The sequence below is a fragment of the Paramisgurnus dabryanus genome, chromosome 23, assembly GCF_030506205.2.
Source record: "Paramisgurnus dabryanus chromosome 23, PD_genome_1.1, whole genome shotgun sequence".
In the NCBI taxonomy this organism is placed as follows: domain Eukaryota; kingdom Metazoa; phylum Chordata; class Actinopteri; order Cypriniformes; family Cobitidae; genus Paramisgurnus; species Paramisgurnus dabryanus.
The window spans coordinates 6426475-6440880 of NC_133359.1; the positions used below are offsets into that span (position 1 = coordinate 6426475).

Here is a 14406-nt window from a genome sequence, read left to right on the forward strand (position 1 = left end):
TAATTTTTTTGCCATATTAGTTAACCCAGTGGTTCTCAAAATCTTTTGGCATGCGGCCCCCCTTGTATGGCGCATCACTTTGTGGCCCCCTAAAGAAAATGTATGAAATAAAAAAATAAAAAAATATTTAAAAAACATATTAAATTATACAACGTATTGCTATTGGTTAGTAGCCTTATGTTTCCGAGGATAAGTTACAAATAATTTATTATAAATAAATGTATAAATGTATTTTATAAAATGTCATAAAACTGGGGCCACGGCCCCCAGTTTGAGAACCACTGGATTAACCTGTGCTGGGTGTTTAACTAAAAATGCTGGGTTGTTTTAACCTATTGTAAACATCTAGCTAGGTTTGCCCATTTTTGACCCAACACTGGGTTGAAAATAACCCAACATTTTTAGAATGTATTTGATCACATGTAAAACCAATGGGATCACATTTCAAAAACATCACCCCAAATGGACAACACATCATGTGATTCTTCAAGAAAGTTAAAGGTTCTTTATGGCACCATACATTCAAAAAAAGGCATTGTAAAGCACCTTTATTGAACCCATTTAATCCATGATATCTTAGCATAAACCGCTAAATAATTGTAGTTGATGTTAAAATTATACTTTAAAATATCCATTTACCCTCAGGTTTGTTTTAGGGCCTTCATGCAACAGAACTAATTATCCGCTTTAAAGTTCAAATGGCTCCGTCTGCTCCCCAAAAAGACCCCCAAACTAATCTTTTTACACACTAGTTTAGGTCAACAGAGAGGGCTCTGTCAGCAGCATTAAGACACCAGTCTAATGCCAACTAAGTATTAAGAAGGATTCTTGGTTCACAGAGATCATCTCTTCATCAGACTGCACGCTGTCTACTGGTTATTCATCTCTAGAGTTTAACAAACCAATCTGGGAACGTCCCGAACCAACAGTCAACGCAAAACCTGTTACACTTGTTTGAACGGCACGTCGTGGCTTTTGGCACAGTCCGGTGCTTTAAAACAAAACAAATCTTTTGGCAATTAAAAGGTCACTTAATTGTCGTTCAGTGTTTATGAGCAATCCCGCCACCTGTTGTGCTCGCGACTCCAATTAAAGACCCTCCGGCGCAGCGGCAAGGGCGGTGAGATGGCATGTGCTGTGTGTGTGTGTGACCTCACACTGCTTAAGATCTTAATAAGATAGATACACAAATCAAAAGAAAAAAGCAAATCACTGACTTCAGCCCTCTAATTACCAGTAAATCACACAGGGGTTACATCCAGAGAGCAGGCACCATATGGCAGCGTGCGGAGTCGGGGTCAACCTGCAGTCTCACAAGCAGCTAATTGTTTTCTTTCCCTGCTCCCCCCTCTTTTAAACCGAACTCTTTGTTATCTTGAGAGAACATGTTTTATGGTCGGATAATCTGCTTAGTTGATTCGAAATGGTGGGATGGTAAAGGTGAGTTAGAGGGAGTTGGCATTTGTTTTTTGTTATATGTGTGACTCATGGTTTGACAAGGCATGTCTACAGGTTTTCTGCAGTGTGACACGCATCTAAAATAATATATGATTTATTATTACATGTAATTATGCCAAGCTCCTTTTTTATAGTTCTCAGAAATAAAGGTACAAAAGTTGTCACTGGGGCGGCACACTTTCAAAAAGTACACACTGAGCGCATATTAGTACCTCTAAGGTACATATTGGTACCTTTTTAAGGAAACCACCTCACTGACAGCTTTTGTACCCTTTTTCTGAGAGTTGTTACAATTCCAAATAATAAAAAATAGGTAATAAATAAATGTACAATCAATAAGTACTGATAGGGGGCAGGGTTTCTCTCTCAATACTGACAGATTTCAGGTGATCTCCTGGCTTTCTATGCCATTTTGCACCTTGTTATTTTCATGTGTTCAATACTTACTCCCTGTGTCATTTCACTTTATTTATTATGACTCAACTTGTATACTTAAATGTTCTGATTTCTTTGTATGAATTCAATATTTGGCTTAATGGCTACATTTGGTGGAAATTTTGTCAGTAGCCCACTTAGAAATCCCCTTACTGATAAAAATGCGAATGTGTTGAATACTTTGAAAAAAATTTTTATATACAAAAATATAATGCTGAATGCTAAACACAACCCCAAAGATTGTGTTCAATATGTTATTAAGGTAACCCTTTTTAAGATATAAAATATAGTTTTGTGCTTTATAAAATATCTTACATATCAAGCCCTATATTTTTATTACATACATAATAGTACATATTATAATACACTCTCAGAAAATAGGTACAATACAGGTAGCTGTCAGGGCAGTACCCTTTTTAAAAAGTTCACATTTATACTTAAAGGGTGCATTTTATTACCTCAAAGGTACATATTGGGCCCTTTTTAAAGGGTACCGTCCCAGTGACAGCTGTTGTACCTCTTTTCTGACAGTGTAATAACAGAAATTAATATTTGAAGAAACGCAATAAATACATTTTGACTAATTTCTGTAAAAAATTGTTTTCTATACCAAGAAAGTGACAAGATGAAAACCACTATTTTCTGTTACAAACTTTCACATAGCATCTTTAGGTTATAATAACATAAAAAATTTAACTGCATAATTTGATTTTCAAAGATTTATTATAAAACTGATAATTTTTTCGGCAAAATGCAATGAATCCATGACAAAGTTTTTTTTCAAAAAGCTATAAATCTATTGAATTAATATATAAATGTGCATTCATCTTTGTCATGTTATATTCATTTAGTTGACTATTGGTATACACTGATTAAAAAAAATAAACATTAATGGCATTAATCAAAACACTTACTTCATATTAATAACACTGTCATTGCTGCTGTCATCCTCAGGACATCGTCGCTAAACTTTTTTTGACAGCGATTAGCTGTAAAAAATTTTGGTACTGCTCGATTTTCGTTGACTTTGAGTAAAAAAGATGCATTGTTGTTTACATGGTGAAATAGTGCGCTGTGATTTGTTGAGCGGATTTATTGCATCCTGCAGTGAAGGAGGACTGGCGCTTATCGCGTTTTGGAAAAAAGGTAAAAAAGATGACAGAATAACACAGCGGATATCGGATTTTGCATAAAATTAAGAATTTACTTAATACTGACCTGATATAATACTGATTTTGGCTGTAACTATTTGTTTTAAATGGCGTTTATTGCGTTTTGGAACCAAACTCTTAATTTGTACATTGAGCCAGTGACTGTTAAAAAAATGCAGTATGAAGTTTTGACTTGTGACAAGTTGACATAACTTCTAAAAAGATATGTTGATTTAACATAATTTTTAACACTGTATAAACTTAAAAAGACACACCTACAATGTACACTTTTCCTTATTTATTTGCATAAATCGTATCCTAGAATATATGACATATCTAATGTTAAAACATAATGATAAACACTCATGTTATTTGTCAACTGCTCTGAAATGACTTTAGTTGATTTATCCAGTAGGAAAACATGGCACGGTCAATCATTGTCTGACACATTACTGAACATCTTTTTCTGAGTAATGACAAGATTTAAATCCAGCAGATTTGGGCTACTGGAGCCAATGCAGATTATTATTGCCTGTGTTTAACTGGTGGACAGTTGAGGATTAAATAATGATGAAATCACAAAACTTTACTGGGGAATCTCGTATAGCAGATGTTCTCTCCAGACTGTCTTTATAAGATTGTTCATTTATTTATTATCATGATGTACATGGGCTAAACCATTCATATTTGTCAGATTTTGTCCTGACCAAAATGATCCTGAACATCTCAGTTGATTTAAAAGTCAATCTTAAAGATTTAAAATTTTAAAGAAAAGAAACTTACATTGGAGACAATAACTTGCGTCATTGTTTACTTTGGGATTTGTACCTTTTGCATATCGTTAAACATGTACTAATACACACTTACACACCAAAGGAATTGTAAAATCGTGAATCGGACCATAGGTGCTCTTTACGTAAAAATATGAATTATTAATGGCTAAATTAACCAGATTACTTTAGGTAACATTATTGACTATATAACTATATTTATATACCACTTTTGCTAAAAAATATCTTTTTTGAGACCCCTAAACTTTTCCACCTTTTAGGCAGGGGGGCTGAGGCGGGACCCCCCATTATTCCATATAAGTAAGGAATCACTTTTGCATCACAGTTGAATAACAAAAACTCAATAAATCAATATTGATACCCAATCGGCACATTCTTCGTAATTCTTTGTGACCTTGACTGGTCATTTTTGAAGGAAACAGCAAATAGTGGAAAGAGAGAGAGATTGAGAGACATGACTCAACCCAAATCCTATTGTTTATTCATTTCTCTCCACACTCGTTGTGTATGGAGCTAATACTGAGTGTGACGGATTGATCCAACCCTAGATGGACAGTAAAGATTAAGAGGGATGACAAATAGGCACTTGCTTACACAGCGCTTGCTACTAATCCCCTTGTCTTCCTTTAGGGAGCCCACGGTGGACTTAGAGTCACTCACTGTTTGGCATCACCAAGCACACCATGAAGAGGTGACAGTCAGACAGAGATACACTGAACCCAAAACAGAGATCTCCATAAGGACCAAAAGATTTACTGAAGAACTTTTGGTGGATTCATCATCAGATTTCAAAAGCAAGATCTTTACAAGGGCGCTCTTTGGAAACTTCTCCAATATATTGAATGGAGGATCCAATGTCTGAAATGTCCATGCCATTTGCATCATCCACAGATTCTTCCAGGAGAAACTCTACAGATGACAGACACGAGGGTAAGTTTTACTTCCTTTTAAAAATTAACATGCAACAAGTGTCTAATGAACCATTGCACTTGTAAACATGGACTTATTGGCCAGTGCCTGCTCATAAATGTTTGTTTTAATGATTAAACATCGCAAAACATTTGACCAAATCTCCTAAAATGTGATCTTCTCAAACATTGTTTATTTAGGCAATATTTCAACACTAGGTCCTAATTTCAGAGATTTGGTAATTTGTAATTGATCAACTATAAATGGTAAACAGCTTTACTGTGCTTTCGCAGGTAGAAGTCCAGCTCCTGGCAAAATCCTAAACTCAGGACTTCTGTGCAAAGTCTGTTCAGACACCAGCAGTGGGAAACACTATGGTATATATGCTTGTAATGGATGCAGTGGCTTTTTCAAACGCAGCGTGAGACGCAGGCTCATCTACAGGTGAGAACAACTCATGTATACTTAAAAATAAAGGTGGTTTCATGAAGAACCTTAAACATCTTAAGAACTTTCTGAATGGTTCTTTGGAGAACCAAAAATGCGGCATCACTTTTGTGGTTCACATAAATATGACTTTTTCAGATGTCAGGCTGGTACCGGTATGTGTCCCGTGGATAAAGCCCATCGTAATCAGTGCCAGGCCTGTCGCTTGAAGAAATGCCTTCAGGCTGGCATGAACAAGGATGGTGAGTATGCATCTATTTTACTTCCTCATTTATCTTCTCAACTCATTTCTAATCTTCTCAACTTCTCCGTCCATCTCTCAGCTGTTCAGAATGAACGTCAGCCACGCAGTACGGCTCAGGTCAGGTTAGACGCTTTGGATGTTGACAAAGATAAGGAGCACCTGGCGACCACTCTGGAGCCCACGTCCTCTTCAACCTGCTCTGTCATCAACCGTTCGATCCCCATCATCAGCTCCACAGATACCAACCAGCACTCCAGCAGTCCCAAAAACGGGCATCGCTTCATGGCCAGCCTCATGACGGCTGAGACCTGCGCCAAACTGGAGCCAGAAGACGGTGAGGAGCTTAAACCAGACAAACATTTATCTGTGTTTATTACACGGCTCTCTGGAATGCTTGATTCTGATTGGTCAGTTGAGACATTTGCAGGTTCGTTCTTTTCAAATAATAACCGCTCCAAAATAATAACGCATAGCCGGACTACTTACACGAGTAAAATCGCTCCGCGCCAATAAAGATCAATAAAGATTACTGTCTGTTTGGCGCCATCTTGTGACCAACACTCGACAACCACGACAAGACACAGACAGCTTACTGAGACTGATCTTGACAAAATAGAGCATGACAGCTACGAAGCCAACACACAAAAAAATACAGAATGGGCATTAAAACTTCTCAAAGACTGGTTAAAGAGAAAAAAATGGAGACAGACAAGTATGAAGCAGAGGATCTTAATAAGGTATTACGATCATTTTATGCATCTGTGCAAAGTTTCGCGGAAGGATAAAAATGTTAATTTAAAACAAATATGCCAATAAAATGTTTCAAATTCATATTCATGTCCAGTTTTTTTCTTATGTGGCAAGTAGCCGTGTAATAAGCGGGATAATGTAGAGGCAGCCGGTAGTTATTGGGAAATAAGCCCCTTCAGTGTGATACAAGACTCTCCGCTTCGTGTCGGGTCCTGATCACACTGTCGGGGCTTATTTCCCAATAACTACCGGCTGCCTCTACATTATCCCTTACTTATCAAAGCTCCTGGGAAGATATGTTATGACGCTTCTTATCTAGCCTAAACAGCTCAATTGCATTAGCATATACCTAAATAATTATGGTTATGCTCATCTAATACCAAACAAATATAAACTAGTCTGGATTAGAAGTGGATGTGTTGGTCTAAACGTGGGTTTATACCAGACGCGAGTTCAACGATTTGCGTGAGTAGATTACATACAAAGTCAATGCAAAGACGCGGTCAGACACGCGGGGCGATGCGAATGACGTGATATGGGTGGCGCGTTTACCGCGAAAACATGCGCTATTCGCTTCAAACGCGTCTTTGTTCAAGTTGAAAACATTCAACACGACCGAAAAATTCGCATGACACAGAGTTAAATCCCACGAGTAATCTAGAGTGAGTAACGCAATGCCCCACGTTTGGTGTGTACGTAGCATAATGACCAGCCGCGCTAAAGGCGTCAAGCGCGATTGATTTCAATGTTAAGTCAATGTGAAGACGCGTTGACGCGTGTCTGAAGGTCTCGCGGTGCGAATGAGGCGTTAAGCGCAGCGTGGTAGACACGATTCCGCCTCATTCGCACATCTAGTTTGCGTGAAATGACGCGAATAGAGTGTTGTCGCGGGAAACGCGCGAGTTGAAAAATGTGAACTTTGCCGGAAAAACGCGCCGCGTAAACCAATCAGGAGCTTGCTCTAGTAGGGACGTGATTACAGAAAGCAAGCGGAGTCGCAGAGGCCCCTCCCATGATGTGAATTTCCGCGTGAATGTCTCGATGACTAGAATTTCACGCGCGAATGAAACGAGTAAACTCAAAATGTTCAAGCGGCAAACTAGAAGTGGTAGACGCGAATTTGACGCCTCAACGCGGCTGTTGTGAACCCACGGTAACAGGTTATAAGCTATATTATATTTGCAATATTTTAACAATAAGTCTCTTTGCAGTTGATGAAAACATTGACGTGACCAGTAATGAACCCGAGAGAAGCTCTCCAGAGTACGGCAGTGCTCTCTACCCCACAAGGGCTCCCGAAAGTGTGTACGAGACCTCGGCCCGTCTGCTCTTCATGTCTGTTAAATGGGCCAAGAACCTGCCAGTGTTTTCCCATTTGCCTTTCAGAGATCAGGTAAGAATCATAAGAGTATGATAAATCTTGCTGTCTGACATGCGAGTACCATCCAAAACAGCAGACCTGAGCCCACCTCTCTTTGTGTTTTAGGTGATACTGCTCGAGGAAGCGTGGAGCGAGCTCTTTCTCCTGTGTGCGATACAGTGGTCTTTGCCCTTGGACAACTGTCCCCTGTTGTCCTTACCTGATCTCTCACCTCCAGGACAGGGCAAGGGAAGCCCATCCGCTTCAGATGTCAGGGTCCTGCAAGAAGTGTTCAGTCGATTCAGACCCCTGCAAGTGGATCCGACTGAGTTTGCTTGCTTGAAAGCCATTGTCCTGTTTAAGCCAGGTGTGTGGGACGTATTTGAATCCATTCAACTAAATGCAAAGAACTGGTATTGGAATTGGAATAATTTTCACTTTCTGTTACAGAAACACGAGGACTGAAAGACCCAGAACAGGTGGAGAACCTACAAGATCAGTCACAGGTGCTGTTAGCTCAGCATATGCACACTTTATACCCCAATCAAGTCGCCAGGTGAGTAAATAATAAAGAAATGACTTACATGAGATTTTGAAAGAGGACAGAATACAGATTATTCATTTGAATCTTTGTCCACAGGTTTGGGAGATTATTGCTTCTCCTCCCGTCTCTACATTTTGTGAGTTCAGAGAGAATCGAGCAGCTTTTCTTTCAGAGAACCATCGGGAACACGCCGATGGAGAAACTCCTCTGTGATATGTTCAAAAACTGAGAAGTGTAAAATCCTCTGGACTTTAGGTGCTTTGCTTCACTGCCATGCTAGTTAATAAGCCAATGAATCTGCCTGAATGCTAAAAAGCTCAAATGTATATAGGCCACATTATTTTGCATAGTTTGCATATTTTATATCTCTTTATGTCGTATTTTGTCTCTTTTTATTTGTGTTAGTTTTTATACTCATAACATTGCTCATGTCTATGCATCTCCTTTATGTAAAATCCTAGATATCTGTCACAGCCTGTTGAGAATACAGATTGCCTTCCAATGCTCGTATAATGCAATATTTTTTTAGCAAAATATTTGATGGAAATCAAAGTTTGAAGACTCTAAAATGGGATGCTACTACATGGGATGCTTTATACTTAAAAATATATATACCTCTATTTTGTAGGCCATATAAATAAATGTATCCTGTATTTCTTATTACATTGTCCTGTCTTCTCTCAGTGTATATTTTAATATCACACTAACATTATTTTGAGTTTATATAAACTCAAATTGAAATACAATGCAATCCCATACGACAAAAAAATTATATTTTTAAATATATATTTTTTATACATTTCAAAATATGCAAAAAATGGCCAAAAAATTTATTGGTTGAAATATATTTTAAAAAATACAAATATATTGGTGAAAAATATATTTTTTGTAAACATATCCCAAAATTACGGAGCCCATAAGGGCACATGGAGCAAAAATTAAATAAAGTTTAGTTTCATGTGCTCACGTGAAACTTTCATGTGCTCACGCGAAACCTTCATGTGCAGAATTTTTTTTTAAGTTTAGTTTCGCGTGCTCACATGAAACTATCGTGCGCGCACGCGAGCACGCGAAACTAAACTTAAAAAAAATTCTGCATATAAAGGTTTCGCGTGAGCACATGAAACTTTCACGTGAGCACATGAAACTTTCACGTGAGCACATGAAACTAAACTTAACATTTTTTTTACTCCAATGTCACCTTAGGGGCTCGGTACTAACTATATTTTAACAGTAAATATATTTTAAAGCAATTAAAAATATAGCCCTGCATATATTTACGTCGCACTGGAAGAAAAACTTTGTTTATATTACGAACCTGTAAACGTAACAGTTTTAAAACAAGTGCTACAACTTGGTAAAATGCATATCTCCTTCTTAAGGTTAATGTATATTTACACTGTCCCTGTTTAAATAAATAAAACTATTAAAATCAAATAAATATTTTCAACCTCAAAAATTTATAAAATTAATTTGTATTTAGCATATATTTAAAATATATTTAGGCAAAAAAAACATTTTATATAAATTTTTTTGACATATGGGATGTAAAATTAGAAATGTATTTGCTTGCCCTTAAAAAACATTTTGAAATATATGTTGATATATGAAGGTTAAAACTAAATATATTTCCAAATGCAAAAATATATTCAATTGAGCATAACTTTCTACAAAATGTATTTAGCATATATTTAAATTATATTTTTGGCCAGAGAAACGTATTTATGTTTTGCTGTATGGGATTGATAACAATATGAATGTATTGTAAATACAGGCCTATTTACAAAAGGACAACATTCTTATCTTTAAACAAGAGGTCTTAAGCTTTTTCAAGCCAGGCTTATAATGACTGTGTAGTTGCCTTCCATATAAAGTGATTTACAGCAAGTACATTGTTATTATGCTTACATTAACAATATCTTTAGCGATTTTATTCTGGATATTTTATGCTCTTAATTATGATTATATCTACTATAACTTTTATGTTTGACGACTATTTTTCAAAAATATTTTAAATACAAACCATAACTGCACCCGCTTCTTTACGTTTTGTCATGTTATTTTACCTCCGTTACTCTAGAGGGCGCAATGGCACATGTCTACACTGCATGACGTCATGCTAAATGCGTCAGAACGCGGAAGTGTTGTTTGTTTTGATCATCTTGCGACGGATGGAGTTTAAAATACGCTGTTTCCAAGCAACATACACCAAAACAATCACGCAGCGAGGCTGATTTAATGAAAGAGCATAAAAATGTTCGGCAAGTCTACAGATTATGAGTATCGATCACTTGCACAGAGAGATGAGTGCAGTAATGCACCGGGTTTGTTTTCACATGCAGCCTTCACTTACAGTCAGAGTGATCAAAGAGGACATTCATTCGATTATGTGCCTAAAATCGCTCAAAATGACTTCACAGGTAACTCAACACGAAAAAACAATGCAAATCTTTATCTTTTCATGTAAAAATTGTGTATAGAAAACATCAAAGCTACAAAAATTGTTTGTTTCTTTCTCAGATAAATCTCAAGGATTTCTGTCCTGGATTTGCAACTTGATTGTAACGTTCCTGCTTTTCCTGGTCACATTTATAACCTTTCCCATATCTGGATGGTTTGTTTTAAAGGTCAGTTTCATATAATCAGTAGAGATTTAGATCTTACTTTCTTTGGAGAGTTTTGATGGCAGCGTATTATTTATATTCAGGTCGTACCTAACTACGAGAGGATAGTTGTTTTTCGTCTGGGTCGGATACGTCCACCAAAAGGTCCAGGGGTGGTTCTGGTTCTGCCCTTGATTGATCAGTGGCAGAGAGTCGACCTGCGAACCAGAGCCTTTAACATTCCACCCTGCAAGGTACAATCCAGTTTACCATCTAATCTCTAAGTTTATATGAAACAACTGCAATACAAAACTATTCTCAGATCAGTGTAAAAAGTGCTAAAATGTAAATATAAAAATATTGAAGTACCTTTCTACCAACAGGTGACCACTAAAGATGGCGGTCTGGTGTCGGTAGGAGCAGATATTCAGTTTCGGATATGGAGTCCAGTGATGTCAGTGGTGGCAGTGCAGGACCTGAACGCCTCCACTCGACTCACGGCACAAAACGCAATGATGCAGAGCCTCAACAAAAAAACCCTGAGGGAAATACAGAGAGAGAGAATCAAACTTGGAGAGCATCTTGGAGTAAGAGACAATAGATTTTTACCATTCACTTTAGTAGTTCACCCAAAAACAACAATTATTTGAACAAAAAAGTAAAACGTGCCTATTCATTGTATAAATTTGTAATTGTAAAAAATGTTAGAAAAAAACTATACTTAAAATGTTCCACCCTTTCACAGAAAAAAATGTGCAGAAAGCCAATAAATATTGCAATTGCAATGTCAGGTGATACTGCATGCCTGTAGAAAAAAATATTTTTACAACATTTCACTTTAAACATGCTTATGCAGATGGACATGAATGAGATGACAAAGCCGTGGGGTCTGGAGGTGGACCGTGTTGAGCTCCTGCTGGAGGGTGTGCTTCGGGAACCAGAAGGGTCTCAGTCAGGAGGACCTTTTATTATGCCCCCATCTGTCCCGGGGTTAGAAGGTCTTACTGGGCCCTTACAGCAACTAGCCATGCATTTTCTGAGCCAGACGTCTGAATCTCAAACCAGTAAAGGTAATATTTATAATCCTTCACGAATCACGTTTTAATTTTGGACAGATCAGAATAAAAAACTGTTCAGATGAATTTGGGAAAGAATGTAAAGCCTAAAAATGTTAAAGCAATCTTAAGTTCAGTGTGTAAATTTTAGCGGCATCTAGTGGTGAGGTTACGTATTGCAACAAACGGCTCAGCCCTCGCTTTCGAAACGCATAGAGAAGCTACAGTAGCCGCCACCGGAAAAACATGTCATCATGGAAGACAAAAAAAGTTTGTCCGTTAAGGGCTTCTGTAGAAACGTGGTGGCACAAAATGGCGACTTCCATGTAAGAGGACCCTCTTATTCTAAGGTAATAAAAACATAACGATTCATTATAAAAAGGTTTTTATAAACCCCTGAATAATGTTGTTTTTTATATTATATTGTGTTTCTGTCAAGAGATCCTTCTAAAAATTACACACTGCACCTTTAAGAGAGATCATATATTGGGATTGATTGAAAGCACTCCAATCCAAGTTTGTCAAGCCAACATAATTAAAAAGTACATAATGTTTTGGTTCCTCTTAGATACAGTGAGTTTTGCAGATGAGCTGAGTTCAGCGCCTGCAGCAGATGTTAAATACAGCAGTGTGGAGGGACTGTTGGATCGGGTCAGATCGGTACTGAATGAAGAACTGGTCCATCAGATCAAAGCCTGTTATCGCTTTCAGATCTCCACTGACTCTGGACAAACCAACAACTACTATGTTGATCTGACAGAAGGTAGGACATGAAGAACAGATTTAGAGATCACTAAATCTACCCTGTACAGCTTTTTTGAACGTCATTCCCAAAGCCCAATTGCATGTTAAATTAAATATTTTGGCTAATTCAATAATAAGGGATCTAGGGCTGCATAACGATTAATCGTGATTAATCGTTTGCAGAATAAAAGTTTTTGTTTACATCATATATGTGTGTATAATAATTATGCATAAATAAATACACATACATTTAGATATTTAAGGGCGTATTTACATGTGTATATACATTTTTATATTTATAAATAATTTATATTATATATAAATATTTAATCTATAAATATTGTTTTCTTAAAATTATACATGCATGTGTGTATATTTATTTATACATAATTATTATACACAGTACACACACACATATGATGTAAACAAAAACTTTTATTCTGCAAACGATTAATCACGATTAATCGTTATGCAGCCATAAAGTGATATAGTCTCATGCCATATTTTACTGCATTTAGATCAATTCTTGCTTGTGTCATTTTCTAATCCTGTTGCACCAAAAATGGTTTTAGATGGATTTGAATACTTTTAAATGTTAATGGATTAAATGCACAAAAAGTTCAACACTAACATAACATTTCACAAAATACAAAGAATAAAAATTGAAGTCGTCATTCATTTTTCAAAGTATATGAAACCTGACAGTACAAAAAAAAAAAAAAATGTAATAATTGGGTGGATTTGGACCGATTGTACCAGTGGAGAATGAGTCATCTCTAGACTGATTTGTATATTATAGTGAAATGTCCTGAAAACTGCCTTATGGTTTTGTGTGTCTGTGTCGAGGTCGTGGAGCATGTGGTGTGGGTGTCTTGCCGAGAGATCCAGATGTTTCTCTGAGCGCGAGCGAGCAGGATCTGCTGGCCATGTTTCAGGGGGACCTGGCGCCGTTTGCCGCTTACAGCAGCCGTCGACTGCGAGTAGATGGAGATCTGAACACCGCCATGAAGCTCGAAACTCTTATTAGACTCCTCAAGAGCACATGAAAGGACTGATCATATTCACTCTGATATATTTATATCGATCTAATTTATTTGACAAAATATACACCTATTGGTAAAATTGAGATTTAAACTATTACAATAATTATTAAGTTATAAAAACATTTCATATTCAAAATGGTTATATAAGGCATTTCATTTCTTGTTGTTTCAGTATCATTTTTATCACTCACTTATTGCGTTTATAATTTTGTCTAGTGTTGTATAAATCTATTTATTACTGATTAATGAGATTACTTTTTGTCTGTATTTGTTTGCTTAAAGAAAGTGTTTATGCTTAGGTGAATAGCCTTGTTGCACAAGGTTGTGTGTCTCTCAGAAGCTGACCTCTGACCTCGCCTACCCTTGGACCCTACGCACAGCTGTTTACAGAGAAAACTATTACAAGGTTAATTCACCAGAGAATTCATTTGCAGTGTGGTTATACCATTGATGCAGAAATACTGTATGTTGACTTAGCATGTGCAGTACTGCTTATATATAACGGAAATGTAACTTTGAAAACTATGTTGTTACATTTATGCATTTGGCAGACTCTTCATCTAAAGCAACTTAAGGTGCATTTAAGTATATTTTTTATGTACCCTAGGATTAAATGGCTCTTACACTTATCCTTAAATAATATGTGCTTGGTTTTGTATCAAGTCTCTTGATATTCTGGTCCATAGATATGGCTTGTGCCTCTCGTTCAAAGAAGGATTAGTTAGACTTTCTTGCCCATTTTTTCTACCAGATAAAAATCAAGTGGAAAATGTGGGCGGTCTCAGCATACGTCCTTGGTGCACCCCTATATCATTTTTGACTTGAGTAGGAAGTCGTATAAAGACCACTTTTCATTAGACAAAGAAAGAGAG

At 37.0% G+C, this 14406-nt stretch overlaps 2 protein-coding genes across 2 annotated transcripts; both read left to right on the forward strand.

The window, feature by feature from the left end:
* The first annotated feature begins 4186 nt into the window (after positions 1–4186).
* On the forward strand, positions 4187–8735 carry nr2e3 (nuclear receptor subfamily 2, group E, member 3). Its single transcript, XM_065292433.1, has 8 exons — positions 4187–4765; positions 5038–5188; positions 5330–5433; positions 5515–5769; positions 7397–7578; positions 7672–7912; positions 7996–8101; positions 8186–8735. The coding sequence occupies exons 1-8, from the start codon at positions 4678–4680 to the stop codon at positions 8316–8318; spliced, it is 1260 nt and encodes a 419-aa protein (XP_065148505.1). The 5' UTR covers positions 4187–4677; the 3' UTR covers positions 8319–8735.
* Positions 8736–10202: 1467 nt separating this feature from the next.
* Positions 10203–14306, forward strand: stoml1 (stomatin (EPB72)-like 1). Its single transcript, XM_065292165.2, has 7 exons — positions 10203–10509; positions 10610–10716; positions 10797–10946; positions 11076–11279; positions 11549–11762; positions 12316–12510; positions 13338–14306. The coding sequence occupies exons 1-7, from the start codon at positions 10344–10346 to the stop codon at positions 13535–13537; spliced, it is 1236 nt and encodes a 411-aa protein (XP_065148237.1). The 5' UTR covers positions 10203–10343; the 3' UTR covers positions 13538–14306.
* Positions 14307–14406: the final 100 nt, after the last annotated feature.